The sequence below is a fragment of the Lepisosteus oculatus genome, chromosome 10 (genome assembly GCF_040954835.1).
Source record: "Lepisosteus oculatus isolate fLepOcu1 chromosome 10, fLepOcu1.hap2, whole genome shotgun sequence".
In the NCBI taxonomy this organism is placed as follows: domain Eukaryota; kingdom Metazoa; phylum Chordata; class Actinopteri; order Semionotiformes; family Lepisosteidae; genus Lepisosteus; species Lepisosteus oculatus.
Window position 1 is genome coordinate 8292923 of NC_090705.1, and position 27066 is coordinate 8319988.

The window sequence follows — 27066 nt, forward strand, 5'->3', positions numbered from 1 at the left end:
CTCATCCCAATCAGATGAAGACACTTGGATCTTGTTTAAAGATTTTTTAAGCCATAGCCAACAAACAAGCATGAATTATAGGGATTTAGAGTGGAAAAACGCTGAGTTCTTTGGTTCAGTCCCAAGATGTTCACTTCAAGAAAGAGAAATAATCTAGCTTGGCAAACTGCTAACATCTCTGACACTCCTACTGATTTGCTTTCCTTCAGACAAATTAGAAATAAATGCACAAACACAAGCTAGCCACAAAAATGAGGTATTATACCCATAAATTCTCTATCCTATTAAATAATTCAGATTAATGGGAAAACAAATCTTTATCATCTAATTTACCATTTTTCAATTACTTAGAAAACTACTATTGGGGCAGATAAAAATGAGTCATACAACCAATGAACATTTCATAAAGAGACTGATTTTTAACCACAATAATGCTGATTATTTACTTTGATATAATTCCGTTCCAGTGTTCCTTCAACAGCAAGATACAGACAGTTACTAAATCAAAATGACCAGTTATGCTTTGTAAAAAAAACAGTAATAAAATAATGATTAATAGTAATTATTAGTAGTTATGTTTGCTGGTTATAAGAGTTTGACTTTTTTTTTAGAAAACTTGCTGTTCACCTATTACCTGCTAATGCAAAGTTCATTAACTTTTTAAAATGGCTGAAATGTCCACACTCTTTTTGCTTCGTAAGAAGAGAGTTTAGAAACTAGAGGACGTCATGCGGCCTTTTTTCAAAAAGCAGTGATCTGATCTCATTCAGCCATTTTCTGAAAGAATATGGATGTATAGCTTGTTCCACACTTAACCCTTTGGGTAAAGAAGGGTCTTCTTTTCTCCATTTTCAATACAATTCCCCGTAGTTCCACCTGTGTTCTGTGGTTCAGCTTCATTTGCAAAGTCAGACTCAAACCACTATGAATTTATGTCCGTCCTGCTTTGCTCTTCTAAAAAAAAAATCACTTTTCAGCTAAGGCAGTTAAGCTCTTTTTTAGATGGCAATTACATTTTACCGGGTTGCAGTCTGGTTTTCATTGTGAGCGAGGATGTACCATAATAGCCTCATAAATCGTCAATGAAATCACACTGGCTCCCTTCAGTAAACGCCCTCTCCTTATACATTTCTTTAAGGCTCTGAAACTCCCAAAAGCTGCATAGCACTAATCTTGATAACACCCCACACATGGTTGCAGAACTACATATCGAACTAAACACAATGTGTGAACTCTGACAGACACCTCAAAAATCATTAACCCTAAGCGAGAGGTTTCATTATTTCTGCAGAAGGGGAATGCTTAACCCTGCCACACGTGAACACTTAGCATTCACGCAATGCGAGTGATACGCATTTTCAATCCACTGCTGTCGACCACATCCTAACAAGTCAACAACCCAAAAAAAAATGTAATTAGCACTTTCAAACATCATCGCGTGCTATCAAGCGCACTTGTGTTCCAAACATCTCCGCTCACGCGGACCTCTCGTTGGGTCTGTACAGTCTGCGACTAGCCTGTGCTGCAGACATGACCGAGCTCTGTGCAGAGAGCAGCTCTCCCTTGAAACCCAGGCCATGGCATGACACCGCAGAGCTGGCTGCCCTCTAGGGAGGGACGCCCTGAGCCTCTGAGCTCGCAAGTGACTGTGAACCCAGAAGAGGCAGAGCAGAGCTGCGTGTAACGTACCGCACTGTACTAAGCCCATGAGTAACCACGGGTAATAAAGCAGACCTATTTATTTTAAAGATCAAATTCTAGCCTTTTTCACTGTCTGAAAATGACTTCCAATTCAAATGCATTTTTGCTTAAAAAAAAAGGTACAAGAGTGTGTGCAATAAGATTAAGAGACTTTTTTACCCCTGTTCAAACACACCGCCTCATCCAGCGCCAACCAGTTTGCAGGAGTGCGCTGTACTGCAGAGTTTGAGGGGGGCAATCTGAGTGAAGTTACTGGCTCAGGAGTATGGCAGCAATGCCCCACTTGAGATTCGAACCTGCAGCCTTCGGGTTGCAGCTGCTGAGCCCGAACCGCACGGCTGCAGATACATTGCTTTGATTCAAGTAGCAGCATTTGAAAGTCGTTTTGGGTGTTGCAAATGAACTCCATGAGGCAAATTCCCACTGACGCTACACAGCCCCAGGAAACCTCCTGCCACAGTTCATATTGTCCAAGACCGACAAGAAACCACCAGGGTTCGTTACCAGGAGAAGTTGTGTGATTTTGGATAGTGGAAGCATAGACAGATGATGGGAGGATAATCTGCAAAAGAGCAAGGACAGAAACGTTAGCTCTGCTGCTTCTCGAATGACATGGTGAGCTGTTAAAAACGAGGCAGCCTTCTATAATGTCCACAGCTGCAAGGTTTGCGCAATAAAACAGAATACTGATGACAGTTTTACTCAGCCTGAAAAATCAAAAACCAAGAAATAGCATCTCACGCAAGCACTAGCGTGTCTGTGAGTCAGCCTCTTCCTCTCAGCTCGTGTGCATTTGGAAAGACAGCACACACGCAGAAAGCAAAGTACCGCTGTGCAGCTCGCTACAACCAGGAAGAAAGCTCTTAGGCCTCTGAATGTCAAATCGACTTATGCTCTGCCTTTCATCATGAAATCCTATCTTCAAACTTCTGTCAGGGAGCAGACCCTATGTTACATTTTAAACAAATTCACAGATGCTCATCACAAGCGTCCTGGGTTGATTTCTCATTGGATTCTCATGGAAGAACTTTTTATTTATCAGACTCCCGTCAGGGGGGTGGAGAGGGTACAAAAATCTCCAGGTTTAAGGTTCTCAGATATGACACGCACATTTCAGATCCAAAAATAACATGATTCTGCTAGCCAGGAAGGGCCAGGTCCAAAATATCATGCTGACACCTTCTTGCACTGCTGAGTTAATGCATTCTAATACTTGACAGTTTTCTCAACGTACAATAATCTGGGGGGTGGGGGGTCATTAAGACGGACACCTTTTCAGACATTTCTTGCTCTGCTGTCCATTATGTGCTCTGATCTCTTCCCATTCAGTCATCCACCACTGTGAGCTGTGAACTCATCCAACTTGAAGGCCATTTTCCCATAATTCTCTTCCTAATCAGGCTGACTATTAAATACATGTGATCATTATCTATACCCGCATAAGAGGGTAATAATGTGCATCCTCATCTGATGTAAATTAACCCAGCGTTCTGTTGCTAATTGCTCTCTCAATCCACCTGGCATCTCATATTTACATAGATTATCATTTAAACAAAAAAAAATCATCCTGCAAGAAAAACATCTGAGACACAAAGCACAACTGTTCTGTCTCTGCTGCTAACAGATGTTTGCCACTGAACACCAAAAAGCTTACACCCTTAAGTCTAAATCTAAATCTTAGGAAATTTTACTTCCTTTAAATACTGCAAGGAGCGATACATCGGCTTCTCATTCCGATACAGATGTAGGTAGGTGGAGATGTTGCCAAAAAGAAAAAAAAAAGTGTTTTGTGTTCCTGAACATTTGTTCCACCAACTAGACTGTTTCCACATGACTCAAACAATGCCACAGAACAGCACAGTAAGTCTAACAGACACGCTTTCACCCCCCTGTGTAATCAATCAGAACAAGTGGCTATTTTTAACAACCTAGAGTTCAGAAACGGTGTGATTGAATGAGAAAACAAATCATTTTAAATTCAAAATGCCAACTTCCTCTTACTTGATCAAAAATGGTTCTACAAGTTTTCTCCAGCACAAGGTAAACCATTAAATGATTAAAATTGTAACTTGCCTCTAAAGCTGTGCCACTTACGTATGTCTACCATTCGGTTCTGGTTGTGCTAGCCAGCGTTTACAGGTCTGTTTTGTCGTGGCGCATCTCTGACAAGACAGCTCTGAAAATATGTTCAGCAAAAGCAGTAATGAGTCATGAAAGTGGCATTACCAGTGACACCTGTAAAACAAATTGTTCTTTACAACTTGTGGCATAGTGGCATTACCCCCGTTTTTGGGGGAATTGATGACTAGCTCAGAGAAAACAGGAAGTGCAGAAGTTAATGACTTTACCCTTTAGTTAATTATATCAGCCTGTTAAGCATTTCAGAAACCTAACATACAAAAAAAAAATCCTAATTCAAGAAGAACAGGCAGTGCTGTCCCCCATCTCTAGTCGTATTCCATCCCTACTGAAGAGTGCACTGATCTTGAAAGGCTGAACGTGACGGAGGCAACAGCTGATTATGTAAACCGTACCCTCTTATTATATCTCTACGGGCTACAGCAGAGCTGCTCAACCTTCTGACCGACACCCTGCAAATCCACTCCAGCAATAACCAGTTTCTTAATTCTTTAGGCAGCAATCAGCAGGTTCGATATAGCAATGAAGGTTCTTGCAGCACTGAAAGAGCCACTTGTTGAGAAGCCTTGGGCTATACAGCATGTGAACAGGAATCCAATGCCATGAAGACACAGGACCGTTCAAATGGCCTTTACAGCCTTTTGGATTCTTCTTGACTCTTTCCAAGGAACAGCTGCCCCCGGCTCGCCAGCAGCTGGAAACTGCACATCAGCATTATCCAGCAATTTTCCAAGGCAATCAAGTAACAGGGTGGATGGGGGGGTTGGATGAAGTGGGAACAATTACAGAGAAATGTCATTGTTTAAGTGTCTGAACGCCCGCATGCCTGAGGATCATTTCCTAATAATAACAAGGCACATGTCAAGGGACTGCAAAAGAGGGGAAAAAAGAACCAGTCCTAAAATTACAGTATAAAGTTATCGGTATGTATTGTTAATCACAACTGCTGACATTCATCCCTTTGAGAACATGAGAATGAAAGAAACTTGTGAACAAGAGCATGTAATTTGGCTCACTAAATGATTATCCGGTACCATTTAGTTAACCTGTTCCAGATGGCGGTTAAGGAATCCCAGCGATTAAACTGTCTTTGTAAACCCACATGAAAGTAGAGTAAAGGGTTGGATTGAAGACTGTGAAGAGGACACGGAACTGAGAAATCAGCTACGCTAAAGATCTGTTGGTTACAACACTACACATTTCAAACCTAAAAAACCCATCTGCCTCTCAATAAACAGAGAGCAAACTATATTTAGTTGACTGTGCATATTAAAATATCACAGACTGTATTTAAAGCTGTTGGACAACAAACACTACACTTTTAAATCCCTGCAGATGTGAAAGTTACTAGATATTCAACACAGAAGGGACAGCAGGCCGAAACCAGCTGGAACTGAAATACACCGCAACACCAGCGAATGTTGCACTGACACTCTGCTTACAGAAACGACAATGCAATAAACCTGCTACTTGCCCATTCATAATAAAACATGATTCCATCCCAAATTATTATTTTTTTCCTTTTACAGGTCTCAAATGTTCACAAATCTTTGATGTAGGTTTAAAATCTTTCAGGCGTTCTCATTCCTTCACATTCTGCTTCCTCGGGTTCATTCTGTTTTGTTCAGTTGTCTCAGATTGTTACTGTATGTGCCGTGCTTGATAGCTCTTCGTGATGTAACGCATTTGGCATTATAGTCTTTTCAAAACATTGTGCAAGGAGCTGCAGCAGGGAAGCATATTCTCAGAGTTTTACTTGGTCACCCATCCGATTTCCTCCTACTCAGTGCAGACAAGCCTTTTCACAAGTTATTTGTGCTGGAAGACTCAGCATACAAGATAATTTAAGTTCAAAGAAACACCCAGAACCATCATGAGAAAAATGTATTATGAAATGGAACAAGAAAAAAAAAACAGATGGTACTAATTATTCAAAGAAAATAATTACTTGGAGTACAAAATGGAAATTCTACTTGTCATAACTGGTATCACGAGCAACCAGTTGGAAAGGCTCTTGGGTTGACCTGGTTAGATGCATACAGTATGCTGACTATGGCCTCCTGTCAAGCCACACACAGATGGATTGGTCTACACCCACTTCAGCTGTAAAAAATCCATGACAGATTGGTCAGAGAGCTTGTGGTTGTACTTGGTTTTCATTAACTAATACTAATTCATTTCAATACCAGCACATTTTCTTAAACGCCTTCCATCTGTAATTCGAGAATTAATCTTTTAATTTTAACAAAAGCCTTCAGATAAACTAAACATACCGTATCCTATCGTCAGTGTGTATTCAAAAAGCATTTTTAGTGGTTGTTTTGTTTTCTGCATGTTCCATGTTTTCTTGGGTTTGCCGCTGTCTGATTTATTGCGTGCTCGTGTATTACAATGTACTCAGTTGAGAGCTTATGAAAGTGCTCCATCAAAATAAAATGTATTATTGAATTGTTGCCTCTTGTTGTGAAAACAGAAGCTAACACAAAACCAGTCTGGCTGTCAAACATTCAAATGAATTCTGGCACCATGTCTTTTGTTTGCAGTGTTTTAAAAGAAGAATCACTTGTAAACTAATCTAAACGCAAGTCACATTTGTGTTCAGCAACACACAGCAAGGGCTGCATGCAGACACTATGAGAAGACATTTCAAATGGACTCAAGTAAGAAAAGGTTGCTTTACTCCCCTCTCTTTTTGTGGAAAAAAACCCTTGTTTTCAGACGACGACTACCGTGTTGTCACACTATAGAATTGCAAACAGATGAATAACCAAAGAACACTGAACATTAACATCACTGTAACTTAATTCTCATTAGTGTTTTTTACATTTGCATGGCGATATGAAGAGAAAATTGTTTTAATTGGTAACACGATGACACTATCAATTACCGTAACGATTATTAATTACCTAAGAATTCCTGCAATATTACATCAAAGATGTTCTTCTAGACTGAGATGCAGGATTGTAATAACTAAAGAGCCATACTGAAGCACTGCAGTTATAAGAAATTTAGATATATAACCTTACTTACAACAAAAGTAACATTATCTTGATGGACATATTCGTAGACCGTACAGTATGTGGACCTATTGATTTTGAACAGCTTCTTGAAACCGACACCACAAACTGCAGATAAGGCCTTTTCTGTTAATTGTTAGTACAATCAGCTTATGCACGCTGATCCATTAACACGAAAAAGCTCATTGTATTGAACAGATAACTGCTCCTTTATACATCACTCCACAGCCACCACCGGCACATTAAACTTCGGTACAGCTGCTAAGTACATACTGCATGGCCGGCAGCCATGTCAACCTACAACTCATATCTGGCAACCGACTGAAGCTCAGTGGGTGTGAGCCTGGCCAGTACCTGGATAGGAGACCTCCTGGCAAAAGCTAAGGTTGCTGCTGGAAGAGGTGTTAGTGGGGCCAGTAGGGGGCGCTCAGCCTGCAGTCTATGTGGGTCCTAATGTCCCAGTATAGTGACAGGGACACTATACTGTAAAAAGGCGCCATATTTCGGATGAGACGTAAAACCAAACAAAAGGTTTCACAAATCGAAGACGACTCACACAAGATGCGTCATTGGAAACTAATGATTTCCCCTGGTAGAGCCCTGAAACCTGGAACTGGGCTTTCTAGGAACCTGAGCACCTGACTGACTGTTTAAGAAGTGCCTCCTCTATAATTAGGGAGCCCTTCTCTCTCCTCTCAGCTTCCTACCTGCATCTCTCTTTCGGGGTGACCAGCACGCTCGTGTACCCAAAATGGTGAAAAATACGCTTCTGCTAGTATGGGGAAACACGGCAAGCTGCTGTTAGACTCGTTTAGGATCGGAAGCAGAAGCAGTGAACAGAAAGCGTGAGAGCGCCCAGTGTCACACAAAGGAGGAGAGACGTCCCGGAGCTCCCAGAGAGACGGCACAATGCCCTCAGCGTTGCCGCCATGGCTCTGGCTACGAAGGGAAAGTATTACAACTTCCTTTCTGAGACGGTGCTTTCTACACTTGCCGTGCACGACGCCACAGAAGACCACCCGCTGTGCTGTGGCCGACGATGGAGAACAGTGGCCCTCTGCCTGGAGATCAGTGGAGATCTGCTTCCCCCCTGAGCTTTTTGAAAGACAGTTTAACTTCGAAGAGGCTTCCTCTTTTGCCCAGACGTCTGCAACACATGAAATCCCTCAGGCTTTAACAGTGTCCACCCAGTCCATCCCTGTTAATTACAGAGTTCAGGGAAGCTTCTGTACTCTACCAACTCTTACACCTGTTTGATGGGAGCAATATGTGGTTTTCTTCTTTTTTGTGGTCAACGGAAAACGTCATTTCTTCTCAACCGGAGACCGGTATGAAAAACAAAATGGCCGTCACGTCAGAGAGGTCTAATGTTAATGATGTTCTGTCACCGATGGTAACAGGCATTTCAATCCAGGCATGTCTAATCAAAGAGAAGCACAAAGGCAGCTCCCTTTCTTTAGCTGCAATCGAAAGGCTTGTGTGCCTTTTGTCTCCCCCCTCCTCATCTTTATCAGCTTTATTTTCTAAAAAAATAAAATGTTCCACCACCCACACTGAAGGGATGCACTAAGCAATCAAGATCCAGGATGAACTTTTCCGAGTACGTGTTTAGAACTATATGCACAGCAAAATCCTATTTTCTTTTTCTCCCCTGTAGAACACTAGGGTGTTGTAGATAAAATATACTATTAAAAGGTTTAATCCTTCCTGCTATTTCCATTCATGAATATTTACCAATTGTATTCTTAAAGTACATTTTAGTCCATTTACCTAGGAAGCAAAAATACTGCAAAAGAATGATTCTGAATATCCGAGATGCCACTTAAATCACAATACATGAACAGCAGATGTGCATGTTTTGCTGTCTGCATGTGAAAAGCATATGTGGGATGTGGGAGAATAAGCAGATTTGGAGAATTTCAAGCACTTAAAAAATCACGCACAATGGAAAAAATAAATTACACATTGCAAATTAAATGGGCTTGATAATGATGGCAAGTATTAATTTACTACAATTAAAGAATGTTTAATTGAGGTTCTGCTAATTGCTTAAGGCAAAAGTTCTCAGTGGGTTACATAAAATCCCTAAGTTTTAAAAAAATTAAAATGAATCATTGATACACTCAGTTCCTCAATCACTAATTTAAAATTACTTCTAGATTCTTTTAAACTACAGTATACACTATTTGCAATAAAAACCTGTCTTTTTGACAGCTCCGCCATTTCTACAATCCCCATCAGATGACACATACTGTACTCCTAATGTGTCTCTGGGTATTAAATGAATTTGAATCTCACCTTCTTAATGGTTGGAAAGGATGCACCGAGCAATCAAAATGTAGAAACATCAAAACCACAAACACCTACTGTGCTACAGTACATGTTCAGTTCACAACACCAGGCTAAGTCATTTCAGAAAACAGGAACATTTTATGCCAACAAGCTAGATTCCTAGAGCTACTGTTGTTCAGCTTCAGGCAGCAGGCTGGCATGGGTCATTCATGGATAGCTGTTTTTAAAATGTTACAGAAAGATGATCAGCACACCTCCCCATTGATCAGGGTTATCGATTGAAAACTTGCAACATTGCTCTTTTAACAACACAATTGACAAGCTGTCCAGACATCTGTGGAAGTGATAAATGGTGCTCCTCTAATAGGCTATATTAATGCCAGGGAAGAGTGTTCAATTGATTGGCTTGACTCACGCTCTCACTTATAGCATGCAGTATCATCTTTTACCATAGACAACCAGCAAGCTGTAACATGCCAAACACAAAGACCAGACCAGGTTTCCTTTTTTTTTCAGTGAAATCCATACAAATGAAGTCTGTTATTTCTGCGTTATTTCCAAGTTCAGAGGTCACTTGAAATAACGTCGACATTACTTGCTTTTCAGAAGGAATCCCTGCAAAGTTGTTTGACATGGATCTCCCAACTGAGTGTAATTATCAGAGTTGAACAATATCAGTTAATCAATTAATGAACATCCATTATGGCCAGACAAGCAGAATTATCGCTCCTTTCAGATCTGAATTACTATAGGGCATATTTCCCTTACGGATTCTGTAGGGAGGATTCAGCCTCTATACTAAAGAATGTCATGCATAAAATGTCAATCACTTGTAATGGATGACTGAACTAAAATTACTGCAGATTTAAGCATAAAATAAGCACTGTGCTGCAGTGTGGGAAATAGTGATGAGAAATGTACTCTGCTAACAGATTAACAGACTATGGGTAGATACATTTGCTTGATGGATTAAAACTGCAGGTATCTGGTCAGTCAGAAATGTTCATCTTCAGGACCAATTTCCACAAGACACACATCCACAGAGAAGTTCAATTATTAAAACTGATGAGATGCAATATGGACTTTCAGAAGCCAGTTTGACATTCTAAAAGGAAGAAAGGCATGTAAGGGAGTTTAATCAATTTTATTTTATGATAGATCATTATCTTTGATAATGTTATGGGGGAAAAAAGTAAATGCCAGCATCATGTAAACAAAACAAAAAACATAACCATGGCACACTGTGTGTAGATTAAAGTGGAATTATATAGTGCCACTGTAATCACTCCCTCTGCTGCAACATCATTTAAAATAACTAGTCAGGAAGCATTTATACAGCTGTTAAATTGTCCTCAGAAGAAACTAACTTCTTTTCTCTTTATAAAGCAGTTTGGTTTCTACCATAACTTCAACTGATGGAGCCATAAATTCTGACAGAACTACTGAACGCCAAGCAGACAGAGCATAAAGTCACAAGGGCTTAGAACCCTGAAAACCCAAAAACGTCTCCATAACAAATAAAACAAAAGTTTAAAAAAAACCAGTGGAAAGACATGACAAAAACACAATGGAAAAATTTCAGCATCCAGGCATTTAAAAGCCTTGCTTTATGACAATACTAGCTTGATTGCATAAACAATGCTTTCAGGCATTTAATCAAGCAGAACGGATGTATTGTCTTCCTGCATAATAGTGTTGGGCTCTCTCCCTATCTCACTGAAAGCATTTATGAGCAATAAATCTCGTCATACTAAGCTGATACTTTCAGATAATGTTTTTCTTAAATCAAAACAAAAGGGCTGTACTACATAGTATGTCCCTAGACAATTTATTGACTAATGGCAAAAGAAATGCATTTAAGACATCCATGAGAAAATTTTAATGTTTAATTTTTACAGAATTCATAAAAGGTAGCAAAAACAAGGTCCATTAAGAATTCAGCGAAAATCAAAATAGTTGGAAAAAGTTCATTTCTTATGCACACTACTGCAACGTGCAAAATCACATGTAGCTTTCACTCCTACTGCACTTACAGAACGGTTCTGTTAATCTTATCTTATTTTGATGTAAGAACCTTAGCAGATAAATTACTTTACAATTCTTACTGTCTGTAAAATGCTCACCAACAGTTTGATGTTGACTATTTACCTGGAGGGCCACAATAGCAGATTGCTTTCATTTCAACTGAGTGCGATTACTGTACCCAATTGACTCTTTAATTGAAACACCAAGTGGTTTGACTGAAATAATCAGCAAGTTTATTTCTATTCGGAAGACTGGGATTTTATTTCTCTTATGAAATGCAATAGTTTAAAGTCAACCTCCAACACGGGGAAGAGCTGAAGGCAGTTAAGCACTCTGGATTAATCCTATTATTAAGCCAATTAAGAGGTTGATAGAATAGCTGAGAGCCGGGCTGGAACACAAATCAGCAGGTTTGTGGGTCACCAGGACCAGGACTGGGGACCTTAATAATGGAGTTGGACGACACACTAACCTTCCGGCGTTCGTTGGTTCACTACCGCTTTAAATTGATCTAAATCAATCGGGAACAAACACTGATTTTTTAATAAGCTGAAAAGAGCACTTCCAAACAGGAGGAACCTGAGTGATGTGCCCTGCTCAAGGGCTCCCACCCTGCATTTGCATCCACTGTTGTGAATCCAGGCTAATAACTAATTCCTACTCGAGGCGACCCTATCCTGCATCTGATCCTGAGTGGCCGTCCTCTCACACACAGGAAATGTGTTGATGAAATCAAAGACCCTTCTTTCTAGTAATCAAACAAAGTGAAACGGGACAGAGTTCACCGGTTTTCACTCTGGTGCGTTACCTCACCACAATCATTTCTTTCGCCTCTGCCTACAGACTTTCAATGGGAGAATGGCCCAGGCCGTATTTTTCTTTATTTCACGCTGGGCTCCCTGATCCAATTAATCTCGATGCATCTGGGAGCTTGAGAGACAGGAGGAATCTATCTATTTGGAGATGCGCTCAACCGTTCCAAAGCAGAACGGGCAGGGGCTCGTCTCCTCAGATTCTGTGCAAAATCGATAACGTACCATCCCAGAGAAGTTTCTGACCAAAAGAACTGAGGTTCACAGCGAATGGTAGCTTTCGTGCTTCCGCATCACAACAATTTAAACTGCTCCCTGCTCAGCTTAATGTAGTGGTTCTAAGCACAGATTGTTTTGCACTTCATTTGCTTTACTTTATGTTTCAGGTAGCTCATCACTTGAGATATCAGGATCATCCATATCAATTAGGCCTGGAAAATGTCTCATAGCTGCACAGTCCGAAGGATTTCAAACTGCAGCAGACTGTAGTGGAAAAAACGAAAAGAAAAAAGTAATACTAATGGATGTTTGAATGCTTACACCAACAATTCTGTGAGGAACATGTGAAAGTTCACAGAGCAGAAAGTAAACAATGATAACTGATGGCTAAAAGATTAAAAATTAAGAGATTAAGAGGCAAAAAAAAATGCATTTTAATATTCAGGATTAAGGCTGTGAGCCAGGCTGGCAACTGACATTGCAGACTTGAACAGGCCGATTTCTTTTCAAGCTTCGACAAGGGAGACTAGATTTTGTAGAATTTCTCATAGTGCAAGAAATCTACTGTGCATTTGCACTACAAACCCACTCAGCTCCTGGGAGCACTAAGATTAAGTAGGTCACGACTGCCAAAGACAGCTGAGACTCATCTGGTGGTGAGTGTGCAAGCAGGCCAGCAGACAGGCTCAGCCAGGTGCAGAGACAGAAACCAACTTTAAATACAGCAGCATTTATAATATCTGCCTCTGGAGCCATGTTAAATCTTCATGACCCAGTAGCTATGAAAATTTCCCATTAGGTTTGTGTCTCAGTGCTTTGTGTTAGCAACATCCACAGGAATGGCACTGTATTACTGACATTTCAAAGCTCAGAGAATGAAACCAAACCTTGTGTCCACTTACAACAAGCTCCACCACCACTGTATTTGCTGGGACCCAAACACATATTGATGCTGGATCAATTCCTCTAAAACTGTAGCATTTAAAAAGGTTCTTAATTTTCATACTCTTATCTCCTGGCAACTCATGCAATTCACTCGGCTGTCTGATATTAAATTAATTAACATCATACTGTTTATAAAGAGCAAATTGGAATTCTGTAAAATTACTGAATTTTGCACCCATTAGCTTAAGGAAATTAAGTCAGCGCTATTTAGATCAAGATCTCTTGAGGGTGGAAATGTTTTCCACAGCTGTAACTGTGCTTATGTATAATTACTATTCCTTCTTTAAAACAAAAACTTACAAATTCCCTAGACAAAACTTGAAACGAAAACAAAAAACATTCAAGTAACCGTCTCCTGAATTCCGTAAATGCATGTAACAAGCTTTTTGCAATCTGAAAATTAAAGAAAGACCAGAGCTATAAAACCTCAGCTGATCTCAATCTGGGGTATAATAGCCAGGCTGATGGGAAAGAGAAACCTTTGCAGGTGATAAGCGGGCTTAATTACCAACCTCAAATGTACCCACTCCTTTGGCAAACACATAGAAGAATTCAGATTCCCTTTGTGTCTTGCCAACACCCACCTGAGACCTCAAGCCTGATTCTATTCTCAGCACAAACAACTGCAGCTCTAGCACAACTGGTGTACTGGTGACCATGAACTGTGTCTAGGTTTGTTCCTCTTGCACACGCAGTGTACTGGTGACAATGAACTGTGCTGATGACCGTCTTGTGAGCAGTGTTTTAAGGATGGCCCAGCCAGCGTGCACTGTACAATGGGTTTCTCTGGTTCGGCACGCTTTGTTACAACTGCGTCTTGTCTAAACATTTCTTTCCCCAATCCCTGATGGGTCCCTTTCCTTTGTGAGGGTACAGTGGGGATTCTGTGTTTAGGCAAAAGAGCGATAAAGAAACAAGCAAAAGTCAATTCCACTCCAAAAAGTAAAAAGAAAGAATAAAAAACACAATATTTTTGTAGTGGAAGCTTGTAAAGACCAGATGGCTCCACAGCCATCTCACTGTTTTTCCTTCCTTCTTACTACTTTTTACTTAACGATTAAATCATTTATAGGGGGATATCTACACAAAATAATTTCTGCTTTCATCATTCATTTTAAAATAATGTTTTTTTATAAAATTAACTATTTACATTATGAAAGCATAGATGGGAGGTTACATATGGAAATATAATCAGTAAAAAACACAACAAACGTAATAATCCATATGAAAAAGACCGATTCGTCCTCTTTCATAGAATAAAAGCAGGCCTCGTTGAGGTAATCAATTTAATCCAGGCTTGCCAGTATTTGCTAAGCCTCTCCGCCTGTAACCTAAGAGAAAAGGCAACTTTTCCATGAAATAAACCTGCTTCACACCATCGTTCCATTCCTTCTTTTTACCTTTCAGTGTGGAATTAACTTCTAGATGCGCCTTTTCCCTTGTGGACACATTCTGCTCAATAGGTGAGATTTTGCACTTTAGAACATGAGTCTGTGGAGGTTGTCACTGCTTCTGCAGCATCCAAACAGCAAAAAAAAAAAAAAAAGAAAAAAAAAGACTGCCGTGGAGAACTCACGAGTTGTTACTAAAAAAGGGCAGAAACCTAAAAACACATTCCCGCCCATTCAGACCTACCACCATCGCTGACTAGTGCAAACGTAACAAAACACGGTTATGCTCTACTGCCGTAGAAACCCCAAATAAAAGAGGGGTGCACGCATCCATTCGTCCATTTTCTCAATGCTTCATCCACATCAGTGCTGCAGGGGAGCCGGAGCCTAACCCGACAAGCAACAGGTGCGAGGTGGGATACACCCTGAATGGGACACACAAGACATGCAGGTGGCCTGGCACCTGAGGCCAACGCACCTTCCAGTATGTTTTGGGACAGTGGGACGAAAATGCAATGCGAACCATAGGGAGAACATACAAACTCCACACAGATAGCGGCTCAGGTCCAGGATTGGACCCAGGGCCCCAGCGCAGCATGTAGCAATGCTAGCCACTCCGCCACTGCGCCCGCTCCAGGGATGCGCCCATGTTTTAAATACTCATCATGGTTCTCAATCTGGAATCCCCAACTGTTAATCAACTTGATTGACAGTGAAGACCAGCACAACGGCATGGACAGAACGGCGACCTACTGTAGCACCTGTGACAGCCTGCTGCCACCACACCTGCCATGATTTTCACAGTGCCAACCAGCAGGACAGGTGCTTTATCTCTCTGGTAACATTGCAAGCTCACAGGCACTCGGTACCACCGCTGGGGACACTGCTGTGTGGCAAACCCAGCTCCACCCATCCAGTACTGACCTTGCCCAGGCTCAAACCAGCAATGCAATGGACTACAGGTCTCACTCCTGTGCTCTGGATGAACGCATTTACTGGAGGAAACACTCAGCAGTCTCCTGGAACTGGTGCTCCTTTGTAGGCATAAGAATCCACAAGAAAGCTCCTTCAAGGACCTGATGAGGTCTCCTCAACAGAAAAAACTACTACACTGAGACATTAACTGAAATAGCATACCGTAGGTTAAGTAACAAGATTAATCAGTTACTAACCAAGACAAACTATGTGACTCCGTCTTCCCTTTTCTGTGAATTCTCACTGTCCTAAATTCCCTCTCTCCCCCATGTATTCAAGCAGTGCTAGGCGATATCATGTTTGTACATTTCCTTGATCACAACATGACACCTAACAGGGGCAGATGTTTGCCCAGGTTCTTACACTAATCCTACCAAGAAAGATCGCTGTACATTTGACATCAACAGGGATGATCCACAAGGGGTCTAGCGTGCAAGTGACAAGCTAGCAGCCCGTGCAGTCGACACTGGAAGCAACACAGGCTGGTGCACAAGTGGCGTATGCTTTGCACTAGCTTGCAGATGCTGTCTTGTGGCGTTCTGTCCCATTCCTCTCGTAAGAGCCTGGATAAGGGTGTCTAAGCCAAGAACCAAGAACCACTTCAGCTCCTTCCACAAATATTTCATGCAGATCAGGTCTGATAAGTAATGCATCCATAGCATAACTGCCACATTCAGATCTGACCTTTTGGCCATTGTTACACGAACAGCATGGGGATATTCCTGATGGATTGTGGTGTCATGCAATGATCAGCCCCACAGGGAGGGTGGCAAGATCCCAGAACCTGATAAAAGTAGAACTGGGCAGTCAGCCATCAATCAATCAATACAAATGGAGTTCTGTAGCAACTAGACATTTATGCCCAATCAATCATACTTTAATAGACAAACTGGAACAGGACAAGCACGAACTTTAGAAAAAGCAAGCACCCAATCAGTGTTTCCTAATTTATCCCTGTATGGCTCATAATCCTTAGATCTTAATAGCTGTGACATACGTTTTTGTTTTTCGCAGTATGCAATACAAGGAAAGGCATTATCGTACTGTTCCCTAGGTAACAATTTGCAGTTCAGCTACCTTAAGGTCTCTCACAGATTATTTGAACATGTAATGAGATAATACCACTCTTAGCAACACGCTCCCTTCTTCCACCGTGGAGAGTTGAGATTAATAGATTGTGGTACATTATACACATTTTGAAAAAAAAAAACACCCTTAAAAATTCACATAAAACTATATTAAATAATGCATTTTTTGACATGCCGATTAATCTAGAAAACAGCAGGACATGAATAAATATGGATTGGGCAGTATTGCAAGAAACTAACAGTTGCAGAATGGGCGAAACATCAAAACATTCCCAAATTTAATTGTGGATTGCTAGGATCCAATCAATTTTTAACTTCTGTCAGTCTGATCATTTGCTTTTTCCTTTTGTGCTGCCACGGAAAAGAAGAGACGGATGGGAAGGGACACTTGTATTTACAGTGGTGGGACTCCTTTTATAAATACAAGCGTTCTGGGGGAGATAAAAAAGGGCAAGAAACGGTCTTATTACGGAAGAGAAAAAAGTGGATATACAGTATGAGCTGCTTCCTTGCAGGTGAGAAAACAAATTGGCTCAGGCTGACAATTTTTTTTTTATTTGCTTCTAGTGTTTGGAAAGGCCCAGTATTCGCGCCTTTTCACCCAGGAAATGGAGCCTCTACAAATAATCGGCTGATTATCGGCTTTAACACTGCAAGCCTACGCCACAGAAAGGGGAGAGAGAGCCCCTAAAAGGTCCCTCTAAAAGGTGCTCTGCAGACAGAAGGGTTGGCGTTGCACCCCTCGGACTGACCAGAGCCTGCCAGCGCGCAGGTGCCAAGCATGCTGCCTGCACTCTCACTGCTCGGCCCAACAACCACGGCTTGCAGCCGACCTCCGGAACAGGGCTACTCCACGCGGGACTCCTCAGCTAATTTGATCGATAAGAACGATAACTAAAAGAGTAATGTTAATTAATAATGACTTAAACATATTACAATACTGGCTGCATCAGATACGTCAAATACAGCGAGACGAGCAGATCGGAAAGCTGAAAGCTCAGCAAGAAATGATATACGTACTGTAGCAGACAAGAACTTTAATGCAAAGATCCCCATAAAACTATAACGAGTCATATTTTATGGTTCACAAGGGACTCCTAAAAGTCACTCACATAATGAGCAAAGGAGAAGGAAACTGATATGTCCAATGAAGAAGAAAACAGCATGGAAGTACAGTATGAGCAAGGAATTAAAAATCATGCTGTCAGGGAGAAAAAGTACAATTTTTTTGTCTTTGAAGGGTTTTCTAAAGCATTCTGCATTAGAACGTTAAGGCCTGTCATTACTTTGCCTTTGGGAGATGTGAGGTAATGTAGAATGGCTAGCCTTAATGTGATTTGTTCAAGCAGCTCCTGTGCCATTTCTAAAACTTATAAACAGTTTCAATTGAAATCCACCTCAAGCGTCGCTACAGCAGACAGATTTCCACACTTTGCATGATTTGTAGCAGCACTTTAACCCTCGTCAACTAGTTTGAAGAAAAATAGGAATGAAATTCATACATTGCGAAAATGATGCAACTAGAAAAGTGATTTATCCGTGTAATTTCTGCTGCTATCAGTTTAGTACTTTCATTAGTTATTTTCTGTCATTCGCTGTCCCTGAGTCTTCATAAAAATATGACCATCAATACCACACATAAAACACAAACTGAATTCTGCGGTAAAATCAATAACCCTGAAATTATTTTTAATTTTAGACTCGTGGCTTGATTCCTACAGTTCTGAGCTGGAACATCATTAAATCGTGATACCACGGGCACCTTTTACACAGCTTCACTCCCACTAATTGTTATACAACTGAGCAGGGCTGCACAGAAATAGAATTGATTTTGATTTTCTTCTGTAGAAGAGAACAGGGAAACGCTCCTGAAAAGTGAACCCACATTTCAAACTCCTGAAACCCCAAGAAGCTCCGTATCCGTATTCCATTTAGACCAATTTGAGAACCTCTGGCTGAATGTTCCTAGTTACTAAAGTCATGGTGAGAACTAGGCTAGACTGCTCTGGATTACTTGCCTGTGGAATTACGCTGGCCGAAAATACAAATGTCTACAAGCCACACCAAGGACCACACTTCTACTTTCTACCATTAGGCTTGGTTGACATAAGACACCCCCACTTAAAACAAATCATTTTCAGAGATTGTATAGATAACGTTGAAATGCTGGGTGTCGGTAATCTGCCCTGCCAACACACACACACACAAGTTTATATAAGTTAGCAAGCAAGTTCATTTAATATATTCATTGCACTTGGGCATATGACAAATAAACTGAACCTTTTCCTTCTTAAACTTTCTTAAATCCCCATAGTAACCAACGAGTCTGGACTCCTGCGCAATGAATACAAACATCACTGCAGAGAGCTGGAGGAGTCTGCAGTAAGGCTAAGAGGTTGTTGTTATATTAATTTAAAAACGTAATGGTAAGAATTCAAACACTGCATATCCATTTGCTTGTTAGATTGAATCAGCTTCATTTTCTGGCATTTATAAGAATTCTCACATTCTGCAAAATTGCATAATATTATTCTATGACTTCCTCTGTTTTAAGTTGAGTCATTCAGAGCTCTGCTGCACCTAAAACAGAAAACGCTAACGCTGCAAGACCAGGGCTACAGATCCTAGACCTTAAGACAAAAGAAACTATGTAACAATACAATATGTCACTTTCTCTTCACTTGTCATTTCTCTACACAAGTCACTAAACTAATTCCACTCATACCAGCGACCGTTTTTGTTAATTCCCTTCTGTGCTATGAAAACAGGTTAAAAGTTTAAGATATCATTTCTATGCCTTATCTTCCTGGATGTGTCCTCAGGGGCCTTTTCAAATTCGACTTAGATGAGATAATTGAATCTGTCTGCTTTAAATACCATCTCTCGCTGTTCTTTACCCTCTATAAAAGCACCTAGTTACCACAAAGGAAATGTTGGTACGCACAAGGCATTCACATTTATTTCAGGATTGAAAGGGGAAAAAAAAAGATACACTCCACTTCACCGCTAAGGTTCTGACCTGTAAAAGAAAGAAAATGAGCAGCAGGGGCCAAGTGTAAAGTTTTTTTTTTTTAAAACAGGAGAGCCTAAAACCAGCATTTTTTATTTCTTGATTGTCTCTTTCGGAAAACTCGCAGTGCCGAAGCAGTATCAAGGACATTATCTTGGTTGTCCCTGTTTTATATGTCGCATACATGGCTTTCTACAACAGGGGGTGGGTCTTAGGGAGCCACTTACGAATGCACTACACTACGCCACCCCCACTGCACATGTACTGTACTTTATCACTGTTTTTGAAAAATATTTCTTCTGTACCACATCTATCTTTTCATTGTCTAACTGCTTCATACAGTTTCCTTACTTCCCACCTACCTACAATCCAGTGCAGGGTGCTGGGCGAGCTGGAACCTATCTTGGAAAGCAACGGGAGCACGGAGGGCTACACCCTGGATGGGACACCAGTCCATCACAGGGCAGACGGGCACCGACATGGCCACACTCACACCAGGGCCACTTTTCTCAGCAGCCAATTGACCGACCAGCATGTCACTGGACACCTGGTGGAAACCCACACAAACGCGGGGAGAACACACAAACTCCACACAGACAGCACCCCTGATCCGGAACTGAACCCAGGGCCCCAGCACAGAGAAGCAGCAGCAATATAAATCACCGCACCACCATGCCAACACGATATCTATGTGTACCAAAAATAATCTGTTATCCTTCCTTTAGGCACGCTTAGACACAACACTGACAGTTTTATTTCCAAAGCGGAATGTTCTCTTCCAGTAAAACGAGGTGTTTGACAGGGTTAGATTAAAACTGCTGGATTTGGATGACAGGGATAACGAAAAGGGCTTCTCATGGCCACTTTTGTCCTCGGAGAGAAATGAACAAGTTACTACAACCAAGGTAATGTGCATCCTTCAAAACCAGCAATTATCTCACTTCTCTCCTTGGGAAGAGACGTCCTTTCTACGGTCCGCCTTCACTTAATTAAAACGGCGAACCTTTTAATATTCAACGCAGGAGTCACTGTCTGCGAGAGGCCGATTCCACTTAAAACCCAAGCCAGGATGACAGATGAATTTGAAGAGCAGAGGCAGAAAACCAGACGGAGCTGAAAAAAAAAATCATTAGATATGAAGTGCTGCTTTCTTAACGGCAGCAGCTTACTGGTAGGAAATAGAGCAGTCTCATGTGGAGATGTACTGTTTTATCTTTAGTTAACCCAACAGAATCACTGCTTCAGGCCAGCCATTCAAAAGAACTTAATCCAAATCTCCGAGTGCCAATTGCTGCAAGTACAGTAGGCACGCCATTGGAATAAAATATTAAATCACAATACTGCGCTACATTTTACAATACAAGAGTAAAACCCTTTTCCTTACACTTCGGGTTACTTAGAAGGTAGTTGGTAAACAAAACTGGTCTTGCACGGCTGATCAGGCTGTCAGACAAAATCCCAGCTCCACATGCTGAAAGTATCAGGTCTTCCGAAAACACGGACTACGAAGATGAAGGCTTCATTTACTGTAGGTTTCTGTACACGACTGATACCAACAGGGCTATTTAAATGGGAAAACCAACCAAAAGGACTGTTAGCAAGCCTCCATGACCTGACTCACGGATGCCTTCTCAAACCTTAAAGAGAACCATTAACCAAAACAGGTAAAAAGGTTTACAAAGTACACTGTCCTTCAGATGAGAGGTAAAACTGAGGTTCTCTGTGGTTATTAAACATCCCAGGCTTCATTACTCTGTGCTCCTCCCCACTGACAACATCTAGATGTTGCTGTTGTTATTATTATACACTACAAAGGAATGAGACAGAGCTTAAGGGTAGATGGGATAAGTTGGATACAGAATCATTACTGAATGGATGGCAACAGCTGAAGAATATTTTGGGTAAAACACAAAACATTCATCACGAGAGTAAATCAAAGGCTATAAAGCAGAATCTCAGATGGTTCCATCGACCAAGACAAACCGATGGAAAATGAAAGCACTTCTTAAAGTGATTTTAAAAATACTAGAACATGAATATAATGAACTGCAAAGGACATGTATAAAAATATCTGAAAGCCCATACTGCAAAGGTTTCTAGACTGAATGTTTTATCAGCGTTAAAACAAGCAGAACAATAATAATAATAATAATAATAAAAGATGAAGCAATGTCTCGGAGAATACATGTTAAACTAAGACAATGAAAGGGAAACAAATGAGAAATGGCTGATGTACTGTATTTAATACTTGCTTATCTCAGGTCCTCACTAGGAAGAAACTGTCGATACCCCTTAGGATGTTTTATATCTAATAATACCTTGGCATACAAGAGGCAGAAGAGGTTCTAAAAGCTCTTAATCTCCAGAGGATGATGATATTCTTCCAACTGTAACTCTTCAGTCACTCAAGACTGAGATAATATCCATTGACTGGAGAATTAATGAAATAACCCATCCACATAAGGTTGATAAACCCCGAACCAAGTAATTATAATGGAAGTAAAACGTACTGATCTTCTGATATCAAGAACAGTGATTAGAAATAAACTAGAAAGACTTAGGTGTTTCTGCTGACATTAATATCTTCTAAACAGTGTGGGGAAGCAGTAAAAACGCAAACATGCTAGATTATACAGTACAAAGTGTAAAATTTAAATCAAGTGAAGTTAAGCTGAAATTGTATAAAACTGTTACCAAAAAAGATATTGCTGCTCTGGACCAAACATAGTACATACTGTACAATATCATTAAATGGCCTTTTTCACGTAATTTTGACACATTTAAGCATTCAACTCTTAATATCATTTAGAAATATGATAAATTAAATATGTAATCATTTCTAGTATTTCTAGGGTGGACTTCTAAACAAGCGTTTAAATTCTGCACTGAACATTAAAAATGTGAGAAGCTGGGACTTTGTTACACAGGAATACAGGGAAGGCGGAGGAAATGACAGGACACCACTTCATGTGTAACATTCTGGGACATCTGGCCAAGTTCAGTACTTGTGAAGTAGTGCAAAAATAACTAATGTATTAATATGACATTGTTCTTATGCAGCTTCTTTCCCTTAGAAGGACAGATAAAATGCATATTAGTAAAAAAAAAATCCCTTAGAAATGATTTATAATAACCCATACCAAAACCAGAAGATTGCACCAAGACCTCCGACAATAAATCCAACTTCTCTCTGCTCTTTCCTCCAGCTGCTCTCCTTCATTTTGCACACTGAATCACAGTTCAACCTGGACAACAGCAGCTATATACCAGTGTACCACAGAGTGCACCGCATTGCTTTATGAACCAATTACTTACCGAGAGAAGCGAAGGCTAGGACTGTTGACACATTCATGCTGACTGTCAGAACGCTCACAGCCCACAAGTTATTTTCTGAAGGTTTAGTTAATACACAAATCAGAGAAAAAGTGTGCTTTCCATTTGAGTGTCCTTCTGTCATTTATAACCTTTTGTGCTTTAAATCAGAATCCCACCTTTTGCTGTGCCCACTAAGAGTTGAACTCGAAAACAAAGATATGAACAGTTCTGTAATTTCTCCTTAGCCAAAGAGCCCTTGTTAAATTTAACTATAAGGTAAAAAAAGTCAAGACGCAGACTACGTACTGTATATCCACAGTGCCAGTGAAAATGCCGTTACACATGACATTCTCCCGAGAATGTGCATGCACATTTAAGAATAAGACTAAAAAAAAAAATCTTGTTTCACAGTATAACAGGTTTTTGCACAAGGTTAAACAATGGCACAGACGCACACAAAGGGGATGAATTTCAGTGCAACACAAGCACAATAACGGTGATCGCAAAAGTCTGGTACTTACGAAGTCAAAGTCTCCGTCCTGTGGCACTTTCCAATTATCTGGGAAGGCATTCTTGGCTAAATGGTATGGCTCCTGCTTATTCTGGTTGCAGTTTTCATGAGCTATGTTCTTCGAATCTTGCTTGTCAAAGTAATCCATGAAGGACGGTCTTTGTGCTTGCTGTGAAGTAGCATTTCCTGCAGGAGAAAAAACACCTTGTTCAAAACTACAAACAGCAGCAGAAACAAGCAAAGAAAATAAAAAAAATAGATCAATTAATGGATTTTGTTAAAACAAATTAGAGACGTGGTCTGAAGATTGAAATGTACCCAAAAAATTAGAACAATAAAACAGGACAGGGGGACGCTGGCAGGAGGATAGAAACAGACATTTTTATTTAAATCAATTTTTTCCATTTGCAGATAACCTCAATGAATTTGAATAATTGGAAAATATTGCTTTCTTTTTTAAATCTACTACAGGCAGTTTGCAAATGACACGCTCTAATTTGGTCCTAAGAATAAGTATAATTTCTTAATTTAGGGCAAATTAGTTCCATCAATACTGTACATGGGCACAGCATGTCCAGCAAACGTGACGGAGTGTGAGAGACAGTATGCCCTGCCTGTATGTAGATATTATACTACTGTTCAAACAAACTATTTCAGAAGTTCTTCGCACATTTGTGATCCGATTCAAAGTCTAGATTGTGACTTAATTCCAAGCATGTGCAAAAGGCATAACCACATCTCATTTTTCCAGCTTAACAGTGTAGGAGTATGCAACTGATAAATATCCAAAAAAATGTCTCCCCCTTTCCACAAATTGGCACCTATTTTGCACTACTTTGTGCATCTCAGCTCCAGTCAGACAAACTGAACATCTCCCAGGTATTAGCGTCAGTGTTCCCACCCTTTCATCCAGCCACAGAGCCACTGCTCTTAAATAAAATGCCAGCCATTGCACATTCCCTACAAACCATTTAACACAAAGGAACTTGCCACTTCTGCATTCAGACTAAGACCCACAGTCAGATCAATTTGAAATCTTGCTGGGGTTAACCTGGGACATTTCTGTGTGCTCAATTATCCTCAAACACCCCAATGCATGCCGGGGAGAGAAATGTGCGCTCCAAGTGGTCCAGCGGGAGATCAAGGTGATGGAGAATATCAAAGCTCTCTTCCACAGCAGATCTGAAGCCCAATTAGCACAGAATGGAAAACAACACATTGATACACAACCTCTGCCTCCCAGAGAAACCCTTGAGAAATCAAATACATCCCAACGCGCCACATGTGATGCGACCTGTGCTTTTCAAAAAACGGCAGGATCGTCTAATCAATTTCATAACATCATGTGCAAAGACTTCATAAAATGTCATCAGTGACCGATATAGTGTCACAGATAATGATGGCAAAAAATACAGGCCGAGATGGCAATTAAGGTTGCTGAAGAAAAAGTGGTGAAGCTAAAATCACACACTGAAGCACTTAAAGGGCTTTGGAGCTGTGCTGAAGGCAAAGCCTAAATGAAAAGAGACAGCTTTTTAATTTACCTACTGTTAAATAGTAAATGTAGCTCACAGTCATGTGCATATAGACACAAAGGTGACTGCTATCCATCTTCATTTCACTTGCACTCGTGCTACAGTACGTAGCAATCTGCATGGCTGCAAGTATCCAGCTTCTGAAACTCCAGTTTACTCCCTTCAAAAGGAAATACACAGCAAAAAAAAAAGCCTAAAATCTAGGAGTAGGACCAGGATCTCATCTGGATAAACACTTTGAGTGTGAAGAATTAGAGGACTGCAGTTCAATGTTCCATTAATAATGCTTCAGACTTCACCTGTGTATCTCATCATCACAGCTGATGAATAATATTAAATTACAAACACGCACACACTCACTTGAAAAAGATGTTTTCCACAACATTTAATGACCCATCAGTGTGAAGACAGCAATGAGGCTATGTAACAATCACCCACCTGTTGAACAACAGACAGTGAAAGGAAGGGCACAGAGGACTACTGATAGGATGCTACAAAGTCCCCGAGTGAGCAGGAATCTCATGACAAGCTGGTTTTCAAGCCACCCCAGTGATTCGCTTAGTATGGTTTTTCAAACGGTGAGAGAAAACGCAAACAAAGCAGCATCTCCAGGCCGACAGCAAATCTTATCCACATGTGAACAGGAGGACACTCCCAGGGTAGTGCTCTACAGCCGCTGAAAGCAGGGCTGCACACAAATGTGTCTGCGAGAGGCCTGAGGCAGCTGTCGGCCTTGGTCAGAATAGTCCTCGGTTCCAGTCTCCAATTTAAGATGTACCACTTTCATCAAGCTCCCAGGAGCAACTATCAACTCTGTGCAAGTGTGCAAGTCATTTCAATTTGGTGCTGCCAGTGACCAGAACAATCTGCAGAGTAAGGCAAAATTATCCACCTTCATATCTGAGGGAGTTTTCAGCTGTAGGATTAAAGTGTTTCTGCCATCTCCTTTTCTTTATAGTTTTATTTATAGACTGATTGCTCGTTTCATTGATTTACCATTTATATATTTTCAGTACAATAATGGCGCAAGCCACTGCAAATAACTCATTCGAAAAATTATTTTTCATCTGGTTCATGAATAGTAATATATCCTAATATTATTTTAACTATAAAAAGGCATCTTTAGAAAGCTGCAAATTAAGAATGCCAAAATCTTTAGACTAAAAACAACAAACCACTGCAAGACCATAACATACACCTACGTCCTCATATAACCTTTTATAAATAATCTGAATCTGATAATGCTGGGGTATACTATAAAAAAGGTTTCATACAGTCTAGTCATACCTGCTTTCTATCTGTGCATCCAGTAAAATGAAGTACATAAAAAAGCTCACAAGTACACAATTAACACACAGCTCCACATCTACACCAGCCCACAGAGGACGCAAGGTCAAGGACAGCAGCTCATTCCATATGCCTCTGCAGTAGATGCTGAAAGCAGTGACTGGTGGTAATCTCACCCTAAATGCCTTTTGGTGTGTTAATATCCAAACATTTATGTTCTCTATAGTAGGATGTCACCTCTGGCACTTCTGAAATAAAGCCACTACTATTAAACAGTAATCTGGACTGTTTTACCAACATCTCCAAATTTACAGGTGGCAGAAATCCAGGACAGTTTAAGAATTTGGATCAGGGAGCCGGAATCTTGCTGGCATTAAAGGGGAATGCACTTGTTAAAAGAGGCTGTTTAATTCACATAGTCTTTGAGAAGACTCTTAAGTAACTGCCTTCCCAGCACTATAGAGTCCTGCAGCAGGCTGCTTTGTGCATTCAAGTACTATGCACTAAGCAGGATCCAGACAGCACCACCTGAGCATGAATGGCTGTCAATATATGTCAATATGTGACGGGCAGAGGAATGTCTGCGAAACTGTCAATGAGCCAAGAGGCCTCCTCCTTCTCGATTACACTTCATCTCAGCAATGCACACACTGAAAGAAAATAACACTGCTCGTTTTGCAGAAAATGCAGATAGGTCATGCCTTACGTACAGGACAGACGAATGTTTTTTAATTTTCAAGATGACACACCTGTATTAAAATGTCTCACAATTGGAGAGCAGATCACTGGCTGTTAAGTCTCTGA

General features: G+C 40.6%; 1 protein-coding gene across 1 annotated transcript in view; it reads right to left on the bottom strand.

Annotated features, from left to right (window-relative positions):
* Nucleotides 1-27066, bottom strand: part of stk3 (serine/threonine kinase 3 (STE20 homolog, yeast)) — an 87437-nt gene that overhangs the window by 10592 nt on the left and 49779 nt on the right. The window contains exon 10 of the mRNA XM_069194835.1: nt 23451-23626. Coding sequence (XP_069050936.1) covers nt 23451-23626 — 176 coding nt within the window. The remainder of the gene's footprint in view (nt 1-23450; nt 23627-27066) is intronic.